Genomic DNA, 20,510 nt, shown 5'->3' on the forward strand with positions numbered 1-20,510 from the left:
CTGCCTTCCTGTAGTTCTGGATGATTTCCATTTTGTCTTTTTGTTGTATTTTTCAATTGTTGTGGAAGGCAGCAATTTCCCGGTGTTTATCTATGCCGCCATCTTAGTTTCTCCCTTTTATGTTATTCTTTATTTCAGTCAGTGTATGCTTAATTTCTGATTGGTCCTTTTCCCCTTTTTTTTGGCATTCTCACTAAGATTTTTGAAAGTCTCACTAAGTTCCTCGGAGGTTTCTAGAAGATTCCTGAGTAACCTTGTAACCGTGGTTTTGAATTCTATATCAGTAGTTTGCTTTCTTCCATTTCTTTCATTTGTGACATATCTTTGTCTCCACATTTTAGCTGTGTCCCCGTGTTTGTTTCTATGTATTGGGTAGCTGTTAAGTCTCCTTGAGTTGATAGAGTGGCCTTGTGTGGTAGGTATCCTATAGGGCCCAGTGGCTCAGCCTCCCCAATAACCTGAGGTGGCGACCTTGGTGCACCCCTTTATGGGCTGTATGCACACTTTTGTTGTAGTTGAGCCTTGATTGCTGTTGATGTCACTGGGAGGAATTGACCTGTGGGGACCAGCTGCGACTACAGTGGGAAAGATGCTGTGCAGGAGACACCCTTATGGAGCAGGACTTGCTTCAGTGGGGCTTTGGTGCTCACTGAGTCTGCCCCTTGAGTGTGTCGCTTATGGATGTGAAAAGCTGTAATCTGCTATGGTCTCACACTGACCACTGGTACACTGGCTCTTGGGTCTCCAGGGAGGTGAAAAGTCAGCCACTGCCTTGGGCCACCAGGAAGAATCTGCAGATACTTCCTCTTTGTGGGTTTGGAAGTGCCCAGATGAGGCCCAACTGTGAAGAAAGGCAGGCTGGTGCTGGGGCTGGTGCTGGTTTTTCTGGGCCTTTTATTGATAGGTTTGCAGCTCCCTGATCCAGTTGCAGCTTGTTTGACAGAGTTTTCACCTGAGAAAGGACAGACAATTCATGTGCAAAAGCACATTTTTTTTTCCTTTTTAAGAATCACATATTTTTACATTGTGGATCTGGGATACACTTTTTACAGGAGTTAAGCTGTTTCTAGCTGGAGTTGCTTTGGAAAGTCCACTCTAAAATGAAGTCACCTATTGTCATCACTGTCCTCCTCCCAAACCTTTGTTCTGAAACCAAGCACCTTCCTGTGACACCCAAAGGAGGCTGCTCTCTTTAGTTTTCCATGCGACTCCCAAGTTGGTCCAAGCTGTGGGGACCACTCTTCAGCTCAGGGGTGGACAGATGCTCCAGCTCATAGTGCCCATTGTCAAAGGCCTTATGTGTGGGTTTCTCTTTCATGCCCTCCTTCTGGCTTCTCTTGTGCTCAATAATCTGCTGGAGCTGGTGCCCAGCATACTCTGGCTTGGTGGTCAGTGGGCCCCAGCTGGCACAGCCACACCAAGAATATCTGACACCATGTATGGGCGTAGCCAGCCCACCAGAGGAGTGCTTCCAGGGCTATAGTGGGTCTGCTTGTGGTTAGAAGAGAAGTCCATCCACCTCAAAAGGGAAAAAAAAGTTTGGGTGGGGTTGTAAATTGGGTGGGGCGGGGTCTCAGGGAATCACCAGGGCAGAGCAAACAGAAATGGCTGCCAGTCAGCCCTGCACAGAGTAGGTCCAGCATGGGAACAATAACTGCTGCGAGCACCTCTGTCTGAAAGAAAGCCACCCCAGAGTTCCTGCCCCGATGCCAGACAGTCCAGTTTCTCCCCATATGTGTCTGGGTCCTCCAGAAGCCTCGCCTGGCACTGGAGCTCAGAGGAAGTGAGAGCTTGTAAATTCAGTTCATGATGTAGGCCTTTAAAGAGGAATAACTAGGTCTCCAGCAGCCTGTGTGTCACTCAGCCCCAATCCGCCCTGGTTTTTGCAGCCCATAGTTCTTACTGCCAGTAGGGACTTCTTTCCCCAGCTCTGGGACCCTGGCTGGGGGTCTGGAGTAGGGCTGGGACCCCTCGCTCCTCCAGGAAGCCTCCACAAAGGCGATCTCCCTCCTGATTAAAAAAGCGGCTCACCTGGGTGCTAGACCAGCCTGTTCCGCGCCTCCACACCTCCTACCAGTCTCAATGCACTTTCTTCACCACCTCTCTAGTTGTAGTACTTCTACTCAGCCAGCTTTCCTGTGGTTCTGGGTGATAGTTGTTTTGTATTTTAATGTGGTTGTAATTTTGATGTGGTTGTGGGAGGCAGTGAGTACAGGCGTTTATCTGTGCCACCATCTTGATTCTCTTGCCACATTTGTTTTATTAGTCTCTAAGCACACACCCACATTTTTTTCCTAATTTGTACACTTCAGTAAGTTGGAGGTTCATGCCCCTTTACTCCAAATACTTGTGTGTGTTGTTTTAACAACAAGGATATTCTCCTACAAAAAAACTTGATACGACTAAAACCAGGAGATTGACAACATTCATGGACTACAATCTATACATCTTTTGCAAATTGTGCCAGTTGCACCAATAATACCATTTATGTCCTTGTTTCAGGTTTTTCTCTTGGTCTAGGATCGCTCTGTTACTCACCTTTCATCTTGCAAATGTGCAGGGGTTTTTGTTTGTTTTATTTTGGTCTTCACGCATAACATTGAAATTTCTTTTTGAGGTTCCTAGGATTTTGTAGAATGTTACTCGATTTGATTTGTCTGATGTTTCATGATTAGATTCAGATTATACATTTTTGGTGGGAATATTACAGAGGAGATATTGTGTCTTTCTCAGTACATCACATTAGGATAAACATTATTGGTGATATTACTCTCATGTCTTTGTTTAGGTGATCCAATAGATTTCTTAATTAGAAAATTATTTTCCTTTTGAAATTAAAAAATAATTTATGGGGATATTTTATATAACCTAATTGTTCTTTTACTCATTAGACTTTATATACTAGTGTCAGCATAAATTAAAGTATTCTTGCCTAAATTTTTTTTCACATGGGCAGATAAAAAATGATTTGCTAATTCTATTATTTTTTCTGTGATTAACGTATAATATTCTATTTTAAGGAAGAGCTTTCCCTTCGAAATTTGTCTATCTATTGATCCCTAAACTGGGTTTCTCATTTGAAGCCTAGACTTAGCCGGTTTGGCTCAACAGAGAGAGCATCGGCCTGAGGACCAAAGGGTCCCAGGGTCAATACCAGTCAAGGGCCCATACCTTGTTTGCAGGCTCCTACCTGGCCCAGGCCCTGGCCAGGGCTCATGTAGGAGGCAACCAATCGATGTGTTTCTCTCACATCAATGCTTCTCTCTGTCTTTCCCTCTCTCTTCCAACCTTCCTATAAATCAATGGAAAAATATTCATGGGTGAGGATTAAATAAATAAATAAATAAATAAATACATAAATAAATAAATAAATAAATAGCCTAGTATTTGACTGCTGGAGTTTAAAATGGGCAATTACTAAAAATACCTTAAATTCTTTCTTCAACTTGATCCAGTATTCTGAAGTTATAGATGGCTTCAATTAGACTAAATTTGACAATTAAATTAACTTCCCTAGGTATCTATATATATATAAAAGGCTAATATGCTAAGTGTCCAACCGTCTGACCAGTCACTATGACGTGCACCAACCACCAGGGGGCAGACGCTCAACGCAGGAGCTGCCGTGACGTGCACAGAGAAATGGCACCGCAGACCTGGTGCCAACAAAGCAATACTCGGCTTCCCCCAAGTGGGAGACAGGCCCCACCACCACCCTGGAGCGACAGCCCACCAAATTGTAGCCAATACTGCCGAGACCCCGTGGCACAAAATGCACCCCCAGCCCAGCCCAGCCTGGAAACGGTGGCTGTGGGCGCCAGGTAATGACGTCATGTAGCAACGTCCGCCCTCTTCTCCCTAGCAACGACTAGCCTCCTTGCGGTTTCTTCAGCCCAGGAACATGACTTGCTTTATATCCAGGTGCAAACATTTCACACTTTAACCAAATGTCTGTGAAGAGTTTTCTCGTGCCTCATCTCATTTGATCCTCACAGAAGTCCTGGAGTATATAGATAGGAGACTTGGTGGAATCCTATTTTCTTTTCATTAGCTGGCAAATGGAGATTTAGAAAGTTTAGAAACTTGACCCAACTGAAAAGAAGTAAGAAATGGTGGACCTTGAAAATGACTTTAGGTTTTCTTACTGCACAGAAAATAGTCAAACACTGCTGCAGTTAAATATTTTACCCTTTGATCTCCCTGCATTATCTATAATAATAATCTACTTCATGTTGATATTTACTGTTGTTGCTGACAACTACCTGAAAGAGAAGTTGGGGTGCTTCACTGGGCTGGAAAAATGTTAGCTACCTCAGAAAGCAGGTTTAATTAAGCAAGTTTATTCTATATATATAAAAGGCTAAGTTGATTCACGCATGCACGATACATATAATGCTCTCACTGGCGCCAATTGCAATTTTGTTGACACTTCTGTGCTGACAATTACCTGAAAGAGAAATTGGGGGGCTTCACTGAGCTGGAAAAAGTTTAGCTAGCAGGTCTAATTAAGCAAGTTTATTCTGTATATATATAAGGTTAACTTGATTCGCCCATGCATGATACATATAAAGCTCTCGCTGGCACCAATTGCACGTGTATGTTTCGATCTGTCATTGTTGATCATGAATTCGGTTGACACTTCTATTATAGAGAAAGGACAAATAGCAATATTAAAATATTTCTTCTAATTAATTTCCTTTCAGTGTGCACAAATTCATGCACCAGGCCACTAGTATTACTATATGAAGCAGTAAAAAAGCTTAAAGTAGCCCTTATCTTTTCTTTTTGAATGCAACAAAAAAAATCTGGTGTTATTTTTTTTTTAATTTATTTATTGCGTTGGCTGGTTTGTTTCAGCAGATGGAGCTTCAGCCCATGGACTGAAAGGTTCTGGTTCAATTCCAGGCAAGGGCACATGCCCAGGTTGCAGGCCGGTCCCCAGTAGGGGGTGTTCAGGAAGCAGCCAATGGATAATTCTCTGTCATCACTGATGTTTCTCTGTGCCCTGACTAGGAATGGAACTGGCAACCTTGGCATATCAGGATGACACACCAACCAACTGAGCTACCCTGCCAGTGTTCTGTTGGTATTTTGACAGAAAGCCAAGAAATACAAATTTTGTCAGGTTGACAAATTTGGAATATTTAATGTTAACCTGGCAAATCATTAGCCCTTTTTTTTTCTTTCTAATTTAAAACATGTAATGTTCATGTTAGCAGCACAGATTATGTAAAGAACAGGGGGAAATGAATATAATAGAATTATACCTTTTCAGATATTAATACAAATTCATATATGAGCACTTGACTAACAATTATAAGGAACCCATTAATCTGAGAATTATAACTTTTTTTGGCTAGCCATTGCTAATAGGCTATGGTTAAATAATACCTACTTTAACAAGAGACAAACATTAAATATAGGACTGATTTTATTGCTTTAAGTATATAACAGTATGATATTGTACATTTTTAACTTTTTTTAACCTTTGATTTATCTTACATATTAAATAAGCACATATATATGTCTCACAAGTAAAATTTACACATACAAGTACATTTAATCTATGTACTTTTATGTATTTAAAATTTGTCTATTTAGTCACACATATGTTTAACTGCCATCCTCAGAGTTCTACTTTTCAGAAATGTTTGCTTTAATGTATAGGTACATGTCCTTATAAAATAGTCATTTTTTAAAAAAATTTTAATTGGGTTGACATCTACAGTTAAGCAAACATTAAGAGTATATTCATTAGTTTTTCTCTGGCCTTTTATCCACTGATTTTTAGTTTACTTGGCTTATAATGTAATACAGTATGTGGGAAATATATAAGATATTAAGGGTATAAATCCTTAGAAAATCATGCTACATATGAATATTAATAAACATGTATGAATATTAATATCAAGTACATGAAATATGATAGTTATTTTGGATAGAGTAAAAAACATCTGATTCTATCACAAAGTTAAATCTATAGGGATGTGGGAGATTTGTCTACACTTCTTAATTATAATTTGAAGCAGAGGATGAGCTTATGGAGAATGAGAGGAGATGATCTCCCTTTTACACTAGGATTAATGCATCCTATCTAATAATAGACAAACATGGTAATTAACCATTCCTCTGACACACTTCCCATTGGCTAATCAGGGTGATATGCAAATTAACTGCCAACCAAGATAGCGGCTAATTTGCATACTACAGGCAGGGAGGGACAGCGCCATCCCACCTGCCTCCCTGCCATCCGGGCCTGCTATCTGCGATCCGGGCGGCAGGCAGCCCATATGGGACCCTACCCAGGACTGACCGCGGGACCACAGCCATCCGCCACCAGACACGCCCATAAACGGCCCTCCTACGGGGATTCTAGGTTGGCAGGTGCTAATGAACCGATCATACACCGGCTGCACCCACAAACGGCCTTCCTGTGCAGATTCCAGGTTGGCAGGTGCTAATGCACCGATCTGCCAACACACACACCCGGGCTGCCTTTGCCCTGCGCACACTATGCAGCTGGGAGAGGGGAGTGGGGCCGCTGGGAGAAGGGCGGGAACTGCCCAGGGTTTGCGTCAGGCAGCCCAGAGTGGAGTGCGAACTATCCCGACAGGTAGCTGCTTGCTCATTCACTTACTTGCTCATCCATTCACTCATTCACTCGCTCAGCAAACCCTCTCAGGTCCCTGGCATCAGGCCAGGCACTAAAGATAAAGCAGGATAAGACAGAGCTATGACCTCAAGATGTTAGTAATTCAGTATGCAACCAGGAGAGGGGCGCCAGGCCTCTGGGAGCAGGGGGGGATCTTTTCCGGAGTGGACTTCAGGCAGCCTGGAGTGGGGCTGGAACTTCTGTCATGTTGCCATGGCAACGCGGCAGAAGTTCCCGCCGGTAGCTGCTTGCTCATTCACTTACTTGCTCATTCATTCACTCATTCACTCGCTCATTCATTCACTCATTCACTCGCTCCGCAAACCCTCTCAGGTCCCTGGCACCAGGCCAGGCACTAAAGATAAAGCAGGATAAGACAGCTATGACCTCAAGATGTTAGTAATTCAGTATGCAACCAGGAGAGGGGCGCCAGGCCTCTGGGAGCAGGGGGGGAACTTTCCCGCATGGGCTCTGCCTTGGCAACATGGCAGAAGTTCCCATCCCTTAGCTGCTTGCTCATTAACTTACTTGCTCATTCATTCGCTCATTCACTCATTCATTCACTCATTCACTCGCTGTACTGGTTTCAGTGAGGGCTGTAACTAACGCCGACTCTGTTCTCTTGATAAAATGGGGCCTCGGGAGCCAGGCCACCCCAAGCCTGTAGGCCTGTGCCTAGGCCAGGAGTGGCCGGGGTCCAGGAACATGACAGAGGGTGCAGGCCGGGCTGAGGAGTCTGGCCCCACCCCTCACTCTCACTCCCGAGTGCATTTTGTGCACTGGGCTACTAGTATTGAATATAAGGGAATTTAATATTCTTACGCATCTAATAGTTTCATAAATACTTAATGAATGTGTTTTGTGTGAAGAATATATGTTAAACTTATGTAATTTTGACTTCTAAGACAGTATTGAAGTTTTTTAGTGTATTAGGTAGTATTTCACTCACTGGCTTAAAATGTTTCTCTCCCAGGGATTGAGCCAGGTTATTAGAACACAGCACAAGATTTCCCCTCATTGTGTTCATAGGAAAGTAATTCCAGAGAAACACAGAATCCCATTACAGCAATCTTAATGGATAGCGAACTCCACAGTAGGTTCTTTTTTTTTTTTTTTTTTTGTATTGCTCTGCTAGTATTTGCTTAATCACCCCACCTACAGTCAAATATTTAGATTGTTTCCAATTTCAAAAATAATACTTCTAGCCTGGCCGGTGTAGTTCAATGGTTGAGCATCAACCTATGAACCAGGAAGTCACAATTCAATTCCTGTTCAGCGCACATGCCTGAGTTGTAGACTCGATCCTTATTAGTTCCACTAAGATTTATTATATACCTTCTAAATATGTTTATTATTATTATGAACATCCTCAGCATATCTGATTCTCATTCCTGGCCAGTCAGTGCTCTTCATTCTCTGTTTCTTTCCTTGCTGGAAACGGGGCAGTGAGCAGGCCTTTAAAGAGAAGCCAGCTCTGGTGCATTTGGGGTTCTGAGTCATGCCATCTCAGGCAAGAAGTGGTGGGGGACACACAGCCACCTCCATTCCCACAACTTGCCCCACCACTACCTGGTGACATTCACAATTTAATTCAACACGCACTTATTCAGTACATACAGTGGAGCCAGCACTGAGCCACAGGTTCTGGAGCGCACTAGCAAAGAGCCCAGTACATCCTCTGCCACCAGATGCTTAGAACAGCATATCAGCGGAGAGCAGTAGAAGAGCTGAAAGATTGGATGAGTTTGCTAAGGGTGCTGTAACCAAGTACCACACACGGGGTGGCTTAAGCCCAGAAATGCATTTTCTCCAGGTTCTGGAGGCTAGAAGTCCAAGATTAAGGTGTTGGCAGGGTTGGCTCCTTTGAGGGCTGTGAGAGAGAATCTGTCCTGTGCCTCTCCCCTTGCTCCTGGTGATCTGCTGACAATGCTGGACATTCCTTGTTTTATAGAAACAGTACTCCAATCCCTGCCTTTATCTTCTCATGGAGTGTTCACTATAAATGTGTTCGTTTTGAAATTTCTCTTTTTCATAAGGACCCCAGTCATATTGGATCCGTTCTCACCCTCAGGACCTCATTTTAACTTGATTACCTCTGTAAAGATCCTTTCTCCAAATAAGGTTGCATTGTGAGGTACTGAGCATTAGGACACTACCCTGTATTTGGGGGAGGCAGCAATTCAATCCATAACAGGTGAAGAGGAATATAAGTTTGGGATGCCTGATGGGGAGAGTTGGCGCAGTGAGCATGGGAAGGCACCTTTGTTCACTGCTGTTGATTGTCCCCTTGTTGGTCTGCTCTCCTGGTGACCAAGAGCAGCTGTAACGGGTAGGATAATGAATGGTAGCAGCAGCACCCATCTAGGCAGGTCCACCTCTGCTGTAAAAAAGTGCACCTGGAGTCAAAACCGACAGAACAGAATGGGCACTTTTTCAAGAAGTGTCATCAGCAAATCAAGCTTTTCTGTGAAAAGCTTTTCTGGAAGAAAAGCTGGTGCTCACAGATTAAATCTAGGGAATCCAATGTCTGTCATTTCTTCTATAATCACTTTTCTGTGGAAGAAGAGCATCAGGAAAGAGACAGGGTGCCTTTGCTGGAATATTACACGTAGCCTCTAGTTTGGGCCTAATTATAGTTCTTAACTTGAAAGATACTTTTAAAGCTTATGAGTTGTTGTGATTAAATTAACTTTAATCAGATGTTAACAGGCCATGATGTAAAGTTACTTCCAGCTTTAAAGGAAATAATGTTTAGCCCATCCTGCTGTGTCATTTCTTTTCATCTTAAACGCAGGTGTCCTAGGTGTGTGACCTGGAAAATATGCTAACAGAAAACTTTAATAATGTGGCTTTTTAAATTGACTCATCCTTGTGTCGTTATCTTATTATACTGAATTTATGCCTTTTAAAGATATGCATAATAGTTACTTAAACAATTGCATTAACTTTTAGTCAAAGATCATGTGTGAAATTGTCATATAGTCTTCTTCTTCAAAAAAATGTTCCATTTAGAGAAATTGAGAAATTTTTCAGAATTCAGATAATATTATTCTCCTTTTCAAATGAAGAAAATCAGGTCCAGAGAAAGTTAGTGAACCATGTTGCCTTTCTTTGCTTGATTTGGATTTTTCTTTTCATTATGAAGGAAAAGGAGGTATAATATTTATAGAAAGAAGTTGGGGAAGATATCCTAGAGATTTTTATTAAAAGGACAGATAAATTTGATATATTTCCTTTTTACTAAAGAACTGATGGTGTGCAGATTTAAAAAATGACTGCATGCAGGTTGCTAGTTATTTTGCAGATAAATGCGTACTAAACACTGTAAACTCCAGGCCGCTGGTTCCCGCTCGGGGTGCCCGCAGAGGCGCCTGGCTGGGCGGAGGAGTCTGTGCAGGGCTGGGGTCTCTGTGGGGTCTGGTGCCCGTGAAGGGCTGCTCTCCATTCATCCGAGGACCTGTAGACTGTCTGTGGACTGTCAAGTGGCAGAACAGTTTGGAAATAAAGGTTGCCTTGGTGCTTTGTGCTTCTGCTTACCAATAATGTGCTCACAGGTTGTTGCTAGAGCAAGAACCTTAGCGGCTAGGATGCAGGGACAGTGCTTTACCCACGTTTGTGTCCCTGGACCCAGAGTAGTGCTTGGATCTGGATGAGCATTGTCAAATGATTTGTTGAGTGTCATAGCGATGAATGGAGAAACTCCACAGAGTATCCATAAGTAAAGAAGAACACAGTTCGGAGGGCAAGGTGACAAACCCGCTGTGAGGCACTGGTGCGTCGCTAACCGCAGCAGTCCTGCCACTAGGTGACCAGTAGGGTCGCTTCTGCTGCCAGGACAGCCCCAAGAAAGTTGCTTTGCCACAAAAAGATTCAATTAAATAGAAATTATTAGTTAATGACACACTTCCTTTAGTAATGGTTGAGCAAAAATTTAATAATCTTGAATAAATGTGTGTTGTCAAAATAGACATTTAGGGATCAGGCAGAATATACATCCAAAAAAAATTTTTTTTCAATCCTCACCCAAGGATATGTTTTTGGTGATTTTTTTTGGCTTTATTTTAATTTTATTTATTTATTTATTTATTGCAGAAAACTACTTTCTTAATTTTATTTAAAAAGTACACAAGGCCACAAAACTAGAGCAAGTTCTTACTTTTTTAACAAAATTTGTTCTTATAAAGTTCAAAATCTGCACTATTAGATATTTAAGCCAGAAACTTTAAATACAAAAATCATCTTTGAAACTGACACTATCAATTTTCTACTTGCATATGTGAAGTGTCAAAATCTTTTTTTCTCAGTAGTACAAGTTTATTTATTACAAATGTTCACAGTTAGGGATGAGAATAAGTGAATCAGTGAATTGTGGTTCTTTTGACACTTACATCATTAAATAAGTTAGTAGAAAATGTATAGTTCTTGCTTGATTGGAGCCAATCCCAACAGATACTTTCCGCAGTCAAATTACAAAACAGGGTACTTTTTTTTTTTACTTGATTTTTAGAGATAGGGAGAGAATAAGAGAGAGGGAAAAAAAGCAACAACATCAATGTGAGGAACTGATGGGTTGCCTCCCACATGTGACTTGACTGGGACCAAACCCACAATCTTTTGGTGTATGGGAGTACACTCCAACCAACTGAGCCACTCAGCCAGGCCAAAATACTTCTTAATATATTCTTTTTGGTGCAGCAGAGAATGTGTTTACTGGAGAGTGACTATGCTTTGTTGACCTGTTCCACTTGACGGAGATCATCAAGCCTGGGCTCTGTCTGTGGTTGCAGTAGGAACTTAGCATAGCTCCCACCCCTCCTCAAAGTGTGAGGGTGGGGAAGAGGCAGCTGCCTTGTTGCTAATAAGGGCATCACAGTGCCCAGGCACAAGAGCACTGATTCACTCTACAGATGCCTGAAGGCGTGGCTGGCAACTGGAGCCTATTGTTCAAGGCTGGGGCCTTTTTGAGGGTGCAGGACAGGATGAAAGGGAAGATGTTCTGGGAGGATTAACATCTGCAAAGGGACAGGTGGGAGAAACCATCATTAGCTCCTGCATGGATGGAGTTCAAAGAGACCTTTCCCTGTTTGTTCATTACATTGCAGCAGGAAGATTAAACATACACAGATGGCAATGTAGGACCTCAGTTGACCTGTTTTCTGACCTATTTTGGTCAATTTAAAGTTCCAACTCTCACCACAAGGATGACTCCAAAATCTAGCCAAGCATCAGATCACAGGAGGGACCATTTACAAAATACAGATTTTCAGCCCCCGAAATTCTAATTCAGGAAGTCTGGGGAGGAGTCCAAGAGGGTGACTCCTTAAACTTCCCCTGTTGGTTTTATGCTCCTCTGCCATGTGCAGGGCTCAGCCTTTGCAGGAGACATTCAGTGACTTGATTTGAAATGCTCAGTAATGGGATTTCTGTGGGGAGTTGGTGGCACTCTTTCTTTCCCCAAGAAAATTGCACATGCAATCTCTTGCATGCTCATGTACATATACAGGTTAAAGCCAGTTGCATTTAGTGCCAGGTGGCCTTGAGAGGAATGTAGTGAAGCACTATAGCTGAGAGTACTGGAGATGCTAGATCATCCCGTGGACTTCCCCTGCTGCTCTCAGTGCTCTTGGCCTCAGAACCCGTCACAAGCAAAAGCTGTGGCCCTTCACATGCAAAAGCTTTTGTGTCTATCAGTATTTACTTTACTAGAAATTAAAACAAATATTAAAAATATTTCATAATTCTAAAATAAAATTACATATGAAAAGAAATAACATTTTTAATGAAAAATGGGTGTATATTTCAAACTAAAAATTAGTGAGAATGACACTGTTTTACAGTTTTGAAAACTTCAGTGTCTGGGTTAAAAAGGCATTCATTTTGTTGCAGTATCACACATTATTCTCTGGAAAACTGCATAGTACACTCATGAAAAAATGACTGAAAAAGCAAATAATTTCTTAGTATTATGAAAATGGTTTTGACCTTGTAGACATCCCAACAGAGTCTTGGGGTCCCCCCAGGGATATTATCTATTAAGGTCACCCAGTGGGCCACCCACCATTCTCCAATATACATACACACCTGCATGTGTTCCTGGGTGCTTGTGCACAAACACTAGCTTCTCAGGGACCTAGTTACTGCCTTGGCTCAAAATAAAAAATCTGAGGACATCATTACAATGTTTCATTCTAAGAAATACTCTACTTGAAGCAGACTTTAAATGAACGTAGAGAAGGCAGCTAAGTGTTTGTTGAATGAACAAATGTTAGATATTTATGTGTTGTGTACCTTAATCAGCTAATAAGATTAGACATCTTTGCAGCTGACCATTTAGAATCTGTGATATATTCAAATAAATTAATATTTGGAAGCTAATATTCCAATTAAGGACAGCACTAGATTGTGGTTAGGATCATGAGCTCTGGACTCAGAAAGACGAGTCTGAATTCCAGCCCCAAAATTTACTGGGATCATGGACTGACTTCACCCCTCAAAGCCTCCACTTCTTCCATCTGTAAAAAAAAAAAAAAAAGCCTCACAATTTCTTATATTCATTCCCAAAATTCAGACACCTGTGAGAATGGAAATTTTATTTATAACTCATTGAACAGCTAAGCCTGACCTGATTAATTTGGTAATAAAAGCTGACCTCGGATGTGAAGCTCTTTTTATTTGTTTCATCTGATATGACTGTTTGTGTGTTTTGCTGCAGAGATTTAAAATGTTTGATTATGGAGTACTGTCCTAGATCTTGCTTTGTCTATGTGTTATGAATGTTTCATAGTAAATCATATGTGTACTGAATTTCATAAAACACATGCCCAGGGTTTGTGTGAGAGACTGAGGGTGGTATTATCCTTTCAGGGTTAGCTGGGCTCGCTGGGTTCATGTGTACAGGTGCTATCTAGAACACTGCCTCACACATAGAACCATATTAGCTTTTGTTAAAGAAATAGGGTCTATTTCCAAATAATCATAGAAACCACTGAATAGAAAAGAACTTATTTCATATTTTATGAACGTTTTTGCATCACTGAAAGATGGATTTTTGTTTTCTTTTCCCCTCTTGATTTGGGCAGTGGGAGAAAGTGGCAAGCTGCTCTTTTCCTTCCATGTATTGGGGGAAATAGTAACATGGGTGGAGGTGCACCTTTCTTGTTACGAGGCAGGTTTGGAAATTGAAGGCACTTCACAGTTAGTCATTCTGTCCATTTTTTCTGAGCACCTACAGTGTGCCTGGCACTGCTGGATACTAGGGATACATTAACAGACAAGCCCAAGTCTTTAAGTCACTCACAGTCCAGTGTGAGAGAAACAGGTGGATCAGGTGTTGTGTGAAATATTCAGCTTTAACAGAATCAACCCAGTGATGCCCTGTAATTAGGGTTGCCAGATAAATTAATTTCAGCTTTAGGTAAACAATGAATAACTCTAGAATTATGTTCCAAATATTGTATGGGGCATACACTAAATGCGATATGTGCCCCATGCAGTACTTGGGACATACTTAGAACTAAAAAAATAAATAAATATTGTTTATCTGAAATTGACATTTAGCTGGGTGTTCCATATTTTCATTTGCTAAATAGGGCAACCTTAAATATAATCCTGGCCTATTTTTAGCCACAGCAGCAAGCTCTGAGGAGGAAATATATGTTTCACTCATATTGGGTAATTGAGTTTTTTTAAAAAGACTGTTTACAGAGGTATGGGTAGGTTAAGGGAAACCAGGCATGACAAAGGGCCCCAGGCCGGAAGCAGGTACACCCCCGGGCTCTGTGGCCATGGCACAAGAAGGAGATAAAAGGGGAGGGCTGCTGGCAGGAGCTGTGGCCTTCCCAGAGAGAGACTTGTCCTCAAGGAAATTGGCAAAAACAAAATTGGACTCTGCTCCCTTCCAACTATACCTGCACCTGGCCACACTCCATCCAGGAGGCTGGTGACAGGCCCCATGGGGTGGGGCGTGGCCTGTGGGGGTGAGTGAGAAATCACCTGCACAATTCTGGTGTGTACATGTCAAGATGGCCTTGCAGTAGAACATGTCCTCTGTCACAGTAGTAAAAGGCCAGGTGGAGGGAAGGGGGAGAGGGAGAGAAGGCAGGCACAAAAAGGAAGAAAAGCTCAACAGTCTGAAATTTAAAGGTTAAGGGAAAAGTAAATCAGCACTACCAGTGATTTTAGTCTAAAGTGATTTCACTTCTACCGGACAGTGTTTTTTCCTAGAAGAACCACCACAATTTTTTGTATCAACCTAATGGACAGAACCAGGGCATATGGGCCCTCATCGGTGCCTGCACTTGCACGACCCAGAAGTGAGCACCTCCTCAGAGTGTGCGTCCTTGGTGCCCCAGCCCAGCCACCAGTGAGAGTAGTGGACCTTTCTCCTCCGTCCAGTAGGAGGCTCAGTCGTGAGAGTCCGGACCTAGGGCCTGCTCTGCCTCAGCACATCCCTGCCGTTCATGCAGGGCAGGCAGGGCCTATGGTGCTTGAACAGATCCTCCAACTGAAAGCTTGCATTTTGCCAATGAAAATGTTTTCTAATATCGTGACACTAAAATAAGCCAGCTGGTGAACGGAGAGATAAGAAGGACATTTGAGCCTCTGGGTCACTGCTGGAGTATGGGCTCTTCATCAGGACTCTTCAAATAAATGCCAAAGTAACCACATGGAGAGGACTTTTAAGTGGATTGGGCACTTCAGATGGCCACCAGATGGAGGCCAAGATGTAGGTGAAAGTAAAGGAACACACTCTGGCCTGGCACCTTTGTCCTGGAGTAGTTGAAGACTATCTGACCCTGGGAGTCAGTCTCTGTGTCTGTGATGGGCACCCGGGCTGACGCCCTCTTTCTCCTGTCACATTGCAGTTTCCCAGGCAAGGCTTGCAGCAGACACAGCAGCAGCAGCAGACGGCTGCCCTGGTGCGGCAGCTCCAGAAGCAGCTCTCCAGTAAGTACCCCTCTTGCCAGGACAGATGGTTCCTGGGAAACTGAAAATAAGCACACAAGCAAAACACAAGGGCTGGCTCCTCAAAAATTGCACTATCTTCCTGGATACCACTTCATCTTTGTTTAGTCTATGGCAGTGGTCGGCAAACTCATTAGTTAACAGAGCCAAATATCAGCAGTACAACGATTGAAATTTCTTTTGAGAGCCAAATTTTTTAAACTTAAACTATATCGGTAGGTACATTGTTATTAACTTAATTAGGGTACTCCTAAGGCTTAGGAAGAGCCGCACTCAAGGGGCCAAAGAGCCGCATGTGGCTCACGAGCCTCAGTTTGCTGACCATGGTCTATGGTGTTAAGGTGGTTTTTTTATTTGTTTTGGTTTGAATGCTACTTTTCCTAGAAAAACTCCAATCTTTTGTGCGTGTGTGTGTGTGTGTGTGTGTGTGTGTGTGTGTTATTGTTTTTTTAGTTCAGTGAAGAGGTTTTCCTGCTGCTTTCAGCTGAACCTGGAAATATTTCTTTTCTTTTGGGGACCCCTGTGGAGCTGCAGGTGACCTTCTTATAAAGCTGGAAGGTTTAGAGAACAACTCAGTGGATGTCCTCACATGTACTGATGGAGGTTAGGTGACCTCCCCAAAGTCATAGACAGGGGAGCTAGCATTAGACCTGTATCCTGGTCACAGGGCAGTGGCTGTTGTCACCACTGCACCATCCTACCCTTCCTGACAACTGCTCAGACACATCAGACCTGTACCACCACAGGCGGCCAGGCACTGCAGTTCTTCCTGGTGGTCCTGCCTGCTGTATGGGCTGATGTTTTTAATGGTGCTGCCTCTAGAGTGCATACCACTCACCCATTCAGCTCCCTCGTGTGGACAGACGCCAGTGGGGAGCCCCGTGACTCTATCAACCTGTGTTGGCAGCAGGCACAGGAAATTTGTTAGCAACGGGAGCCAGCCCTCTGGGGCAGAGTATTGGCCTGGAAGCCAGGAGACCTAAATCTGCTGCCAGCTCTGTCGCCGTTATCTGGATCATGTGGTTCTCATCCATGGAGTGAGGAGAGGAGCAGGTTCTCCTGGTCCCAGGGTACGTGCTTCTGGGGTGCAGAGTTAAGCAGCCTGTTCTGAGCAGCCCTGCCTCTGCGACGGGTAGGGTGCTGCGAGGAAGGGGCCGGCTCCCGACTGAGGGCGGGCAGCTTGATTTCGTCTGGCTTTTCGGCCTGGCTGCTGATTCCCTGCAGGGGAGATACCCCTCCTGTACCTGGTGTCTTTCCCGGGACATAACCAAGACCTTTTTTCCCCTTTAAAAATATTTTCCTCTTATAGCCTCATTTAATTTCAGTTAAATTTTGTAAATCAATCCTCTTTTCCAGTTGCTATTTAATAGGTGTGGTCTACTCAACAAACATGTGGTTAAAATGTCATTGCTCCGTTAATTCTGGTGGTGATATTTTTACATGGCTAAATAGACAACATAATTTTAAGGACAAGACCAATGTGTGTGTGTTTTAGATTTTTTCCAATGTTTAGAAATATGTACCAATGATTTTCGTATAGTAGTACCTATTTAGGGAGCACATCTCCTCTTGTTTCCAATTTCCCAGAGCTCATGAAATGCAGCTTTAAAAAAAATTATTTTTTCCATCACCATTTATCCCATCTATGCCCTCACCCCCCAACCAGCCATCCTTTATGGAGCACTTTCTTGGACCCAGGCACACTGTGACTTCACATGTATCAATTCACTTAATTCCTAAACCACCCCATGAGGTTAGATATTGTCACTATTCCAGTTATAGACGAGAAAACAGCTAAAGGATAAGGTCATGATTCGTCTGCCCAACGTTCTTCAGCTGACAGCAAGGGACAAGCTGGGGCAGAGCTCCGACGGCTCTTCCCGGAGCCGCTGCATCACCATACAGGCCTACCCCGTTTCCTTGAGCTGAGCTTTACTGAGCTTCACAGGTTGACAAACTGAAGGCAAGAGCCTCCACCGAAAAAGGTTATGACTCACTTTATTGGTTGGTCTGGAACCGAGCCCACAGTGCTCCCAAGTCTCTCCTAAGGCGGGTGCACACTCTGCCGCCTCCTTGGTTGAATAACGACAACTAAGCTGAGATGCCCACTGCGCCCTCCAGAGGGTTCCTTTTCCATCACACCTTGAGAATGGGCCTCTGTTTTGAACAGTCCCACAAGAGTTGTGCGAGCAGTGGCTATTCTCATCCTGTTCCTTTCTTTGTACCTACTATTTTTCAAGCTACTTTTCTCATCTCATAATATCCATGTTAAAGCAGAACAATTGGTGTGTTGTTATAAAAATTTTCATTACTTTCAATGTTTAGTGATACGTAGAGTCCTTTTGTAAGTTAGTATTGAGTTGTTTCTCAGTTCAGAGATAGAGACCAATTACCCTCGTCTGAGCCTTGTGCTGGCAGGTGTGGGACTCAGGTGAGCTGGCTTCCCTGAGAAATGAATTCAGCTGCAGTGTTTACGCTCTGCCACTGGGGGGCCCCTGGCCAGCGCTGTGCTCCTGGCCAGTCAGTCAGGCTGTTATTGAGAAGTGACAAAGGGGTGGCATCTATCTGTGGCATAATTTTGCATCTACAATTTTATTTGTATTTCTTTTTCTTCTTAGGTAACCAGCCACAGCAAGGAGTGACTCCCTATGGACACCCTTCACACTTCTGAATCTGGAAGAGGACAAGACATGAAGTTTTATGTTTGCACTGAAAAACAAATCAAATTTAATGCATTAGTCATCTTTAGAAATGTCCCTTTCTTATTTCAATTCTTTGAAGTTTCTTTATGTTTTATGCTACACTTGTACAAAGGTGTTTAAACAAAAAGCAAAGGAGGAGGCATGGTTTTGTCTTGTTGCTTTCAGCTTTAAAATAGGTTTAAAAATGTGGATCATGCGGGCCTACTCCAGAGAGTTTGGTAGCAGACTTTTTGATATTGGTGCTTTTTTTGAATCTCATAGGAAGAATGAATTATGGTAAATATAATATATTTATATATTCATTAATGAAGTTTTTTTTTTTCTTTTCAAACTGTGCCGGACCAAACTACTGATTTGAAAGTCATGTCAGGTCTTGACAGAAAAGTGACCCATTTATTCTGCATTTACCTTTGATGGTGAAATGGACACTTATTCACATCACTCTAATTTGAAATATTTGTAACTTCATAAGCACTTTATAAACTTTGTTCTTATTTATATAGGGTTATTTTTTGCTTTTGTTGTGGTCAAAAGGTGCTGAAACAGATTGTTGCTTAGTACTTAAACTTCTTAGACCAAGAACTTAAACCCAGGGCTTCTGTGAGTGATGCCCTAAGAAGGTAGAAGCCTGCTGAAGTAGCTGTACTCAAGTTTGTTTTCAGTAGCAAGGTCGTTGACCAGAGTCTCTGTGAAGGTACGACATGGAAATTCTAAAGGCCCCAACAAACCATGGTGGAATTGTCCAATTATTTATTGCCAGATTTGGCAAAAATGACTGTGTCCAGTTTTGGTTCTCCTGAATCATATGCCAACTTGAGAAAAAGAATCTCTCAGCTGGCATGAGATTCCACAGTGCTCAAACTTGACATGGTTTCCAGAGAATTTGGCCTCCAGTCCAGAAAGCTCTGGTTTTCATAAAAAATGTATTTGCTGTTTATTTTATATGGTAAGTATTTGCTATTTTGAATTTAATTGTTAATGTTGGTGTCCAAATCGGTTGTGTGTTGCATATAATGTATTTATAAATTGGTGCAAAAAGCACAAGTAAAGTAAATTATACATCAAATTTATTATAAAGAAATAGTAACTATTTTAACTTTGTTCAAGTATGTGGTAATTTGCTCCTATTAGAGTAAAAAATCCAGTAAATTATCAGTTTGTGTAATTTAAGAGTATTCCATATAATATTTTTTTAGATTTAGATGCATAAAATTTTGAATGTGAAAATTGCAGGGCATTTAAAAACATGTGAGGGATATTTTCCCATGTTCTGTGTTAATTCATTTCCTTTTGCCATATGATTTCACATGTCATGTAGTTGCACATACTGTGAATAGATTTGTCTATAATGAACAAACCATGTAGAACTACTTTCTTTTGAATGTAACTAGTACAACTTTAGTAGATCACTTCCTTTGCAAAGCATTATATAAATAATTTATATCTTCCTAGGTGAGTTACTCATTGCAAAGTTTGACTCATGCAAATGACCTCAAATGTATGTCTGCTTACTTTGCTGTGGCAACATCCCTGTGAACTGCTTTGTACACTGTGAAACCAGTTTACTCCGGCCTGCTCATTTCATGTTTACTCTGGGCTGGAAAAGACTTTGCCAAAACATGAAGGACCATTCTTTTCACTAGATTAACATATTCAACCTGCTTTCAGAGGATGCATCTTTACTTTTCAGCTGGTTTTGTATATCGAGCTGTTTTTCCCCCCCACAAGAATCATCTTTAGAGTCCATGATATTATTTTTCTTCAAGTAGTATATCTGTATAATGACTGCCTTGGCTAGACAGCCGAACAATGAATGCTGTGCCCGGAGAGAGTCATTTTCCACCCCGATTGTCATTTTCTTTCCTTTTGAGAATTATTGGCATTTAAAAAAATCTCAGTTTTCTGTTGGAACCATATATTTTTATAGCTCAGTATTGCAAACAGCAGTAATACTGTTTCAAGAATGAGTGTTATAATTGCATAGCATTTGTATGCACTTTATATTTTGCAGAACTTAGTGAAATTAATTTATTAATCATTTGCACTTGAAGACTGTGGGTGTACATTTTTGTTGTGTGTCCTTTTTAGGTGGGGAAGCTAAGTCACGGTAAGGCTTCCAAGATTCTATGGAAAGTTGAGGAAAAAACTAAAACTGGTTTCTCCCTCTGCGTAATAAAAATGGCAACTGGAAA

At 42.1% G+C, this 20,510-nt stretch overlaps 1 protein-coding gene across 2 annotated transcripts in view; it reads left to right on the forward strand.

Annotated features, from left to right (window-relative positions):
* MED12L (mediator complex subunit 12 like) overlaps positions 1-20,510 on the forward strand; it is a 398,615-nt gene extending 378,105 nt beyond the window's left edge. For both annotated transcript variants that reach the window (XM_006758962.2, XM_006758963.2), the window contains exons 42-43: positions 15,517-15,598; positions 18,235-20,510. In XM_006758962.2, coding sequence (XP_006759025.1) covers positions 15,517-15,598; positions 18,235-18,287 — 135 coding nt within the window. In that variant the 3' untranslated portion in view covers positions 18,288-20,510. The remainder of the gene's footprint in view (positions 1-15,516; positions 15,599-18,234) is intronic.

This window comes from Myotis davidii, unplaced genomic scaffold (assembly GCF_000327345.1).
Source record: "Myotis davidii unplaced genomic scaffold, ASM32734v1 scaffold316, whole genome shotgun sequence".
Taxonomy (NCBI): domain Eukaryota; kingdom Metazoa; phylum Chordata; class Mammalia; order Chiroptera; family Vespertilionidae; genus Myotis; species Myotis davidii.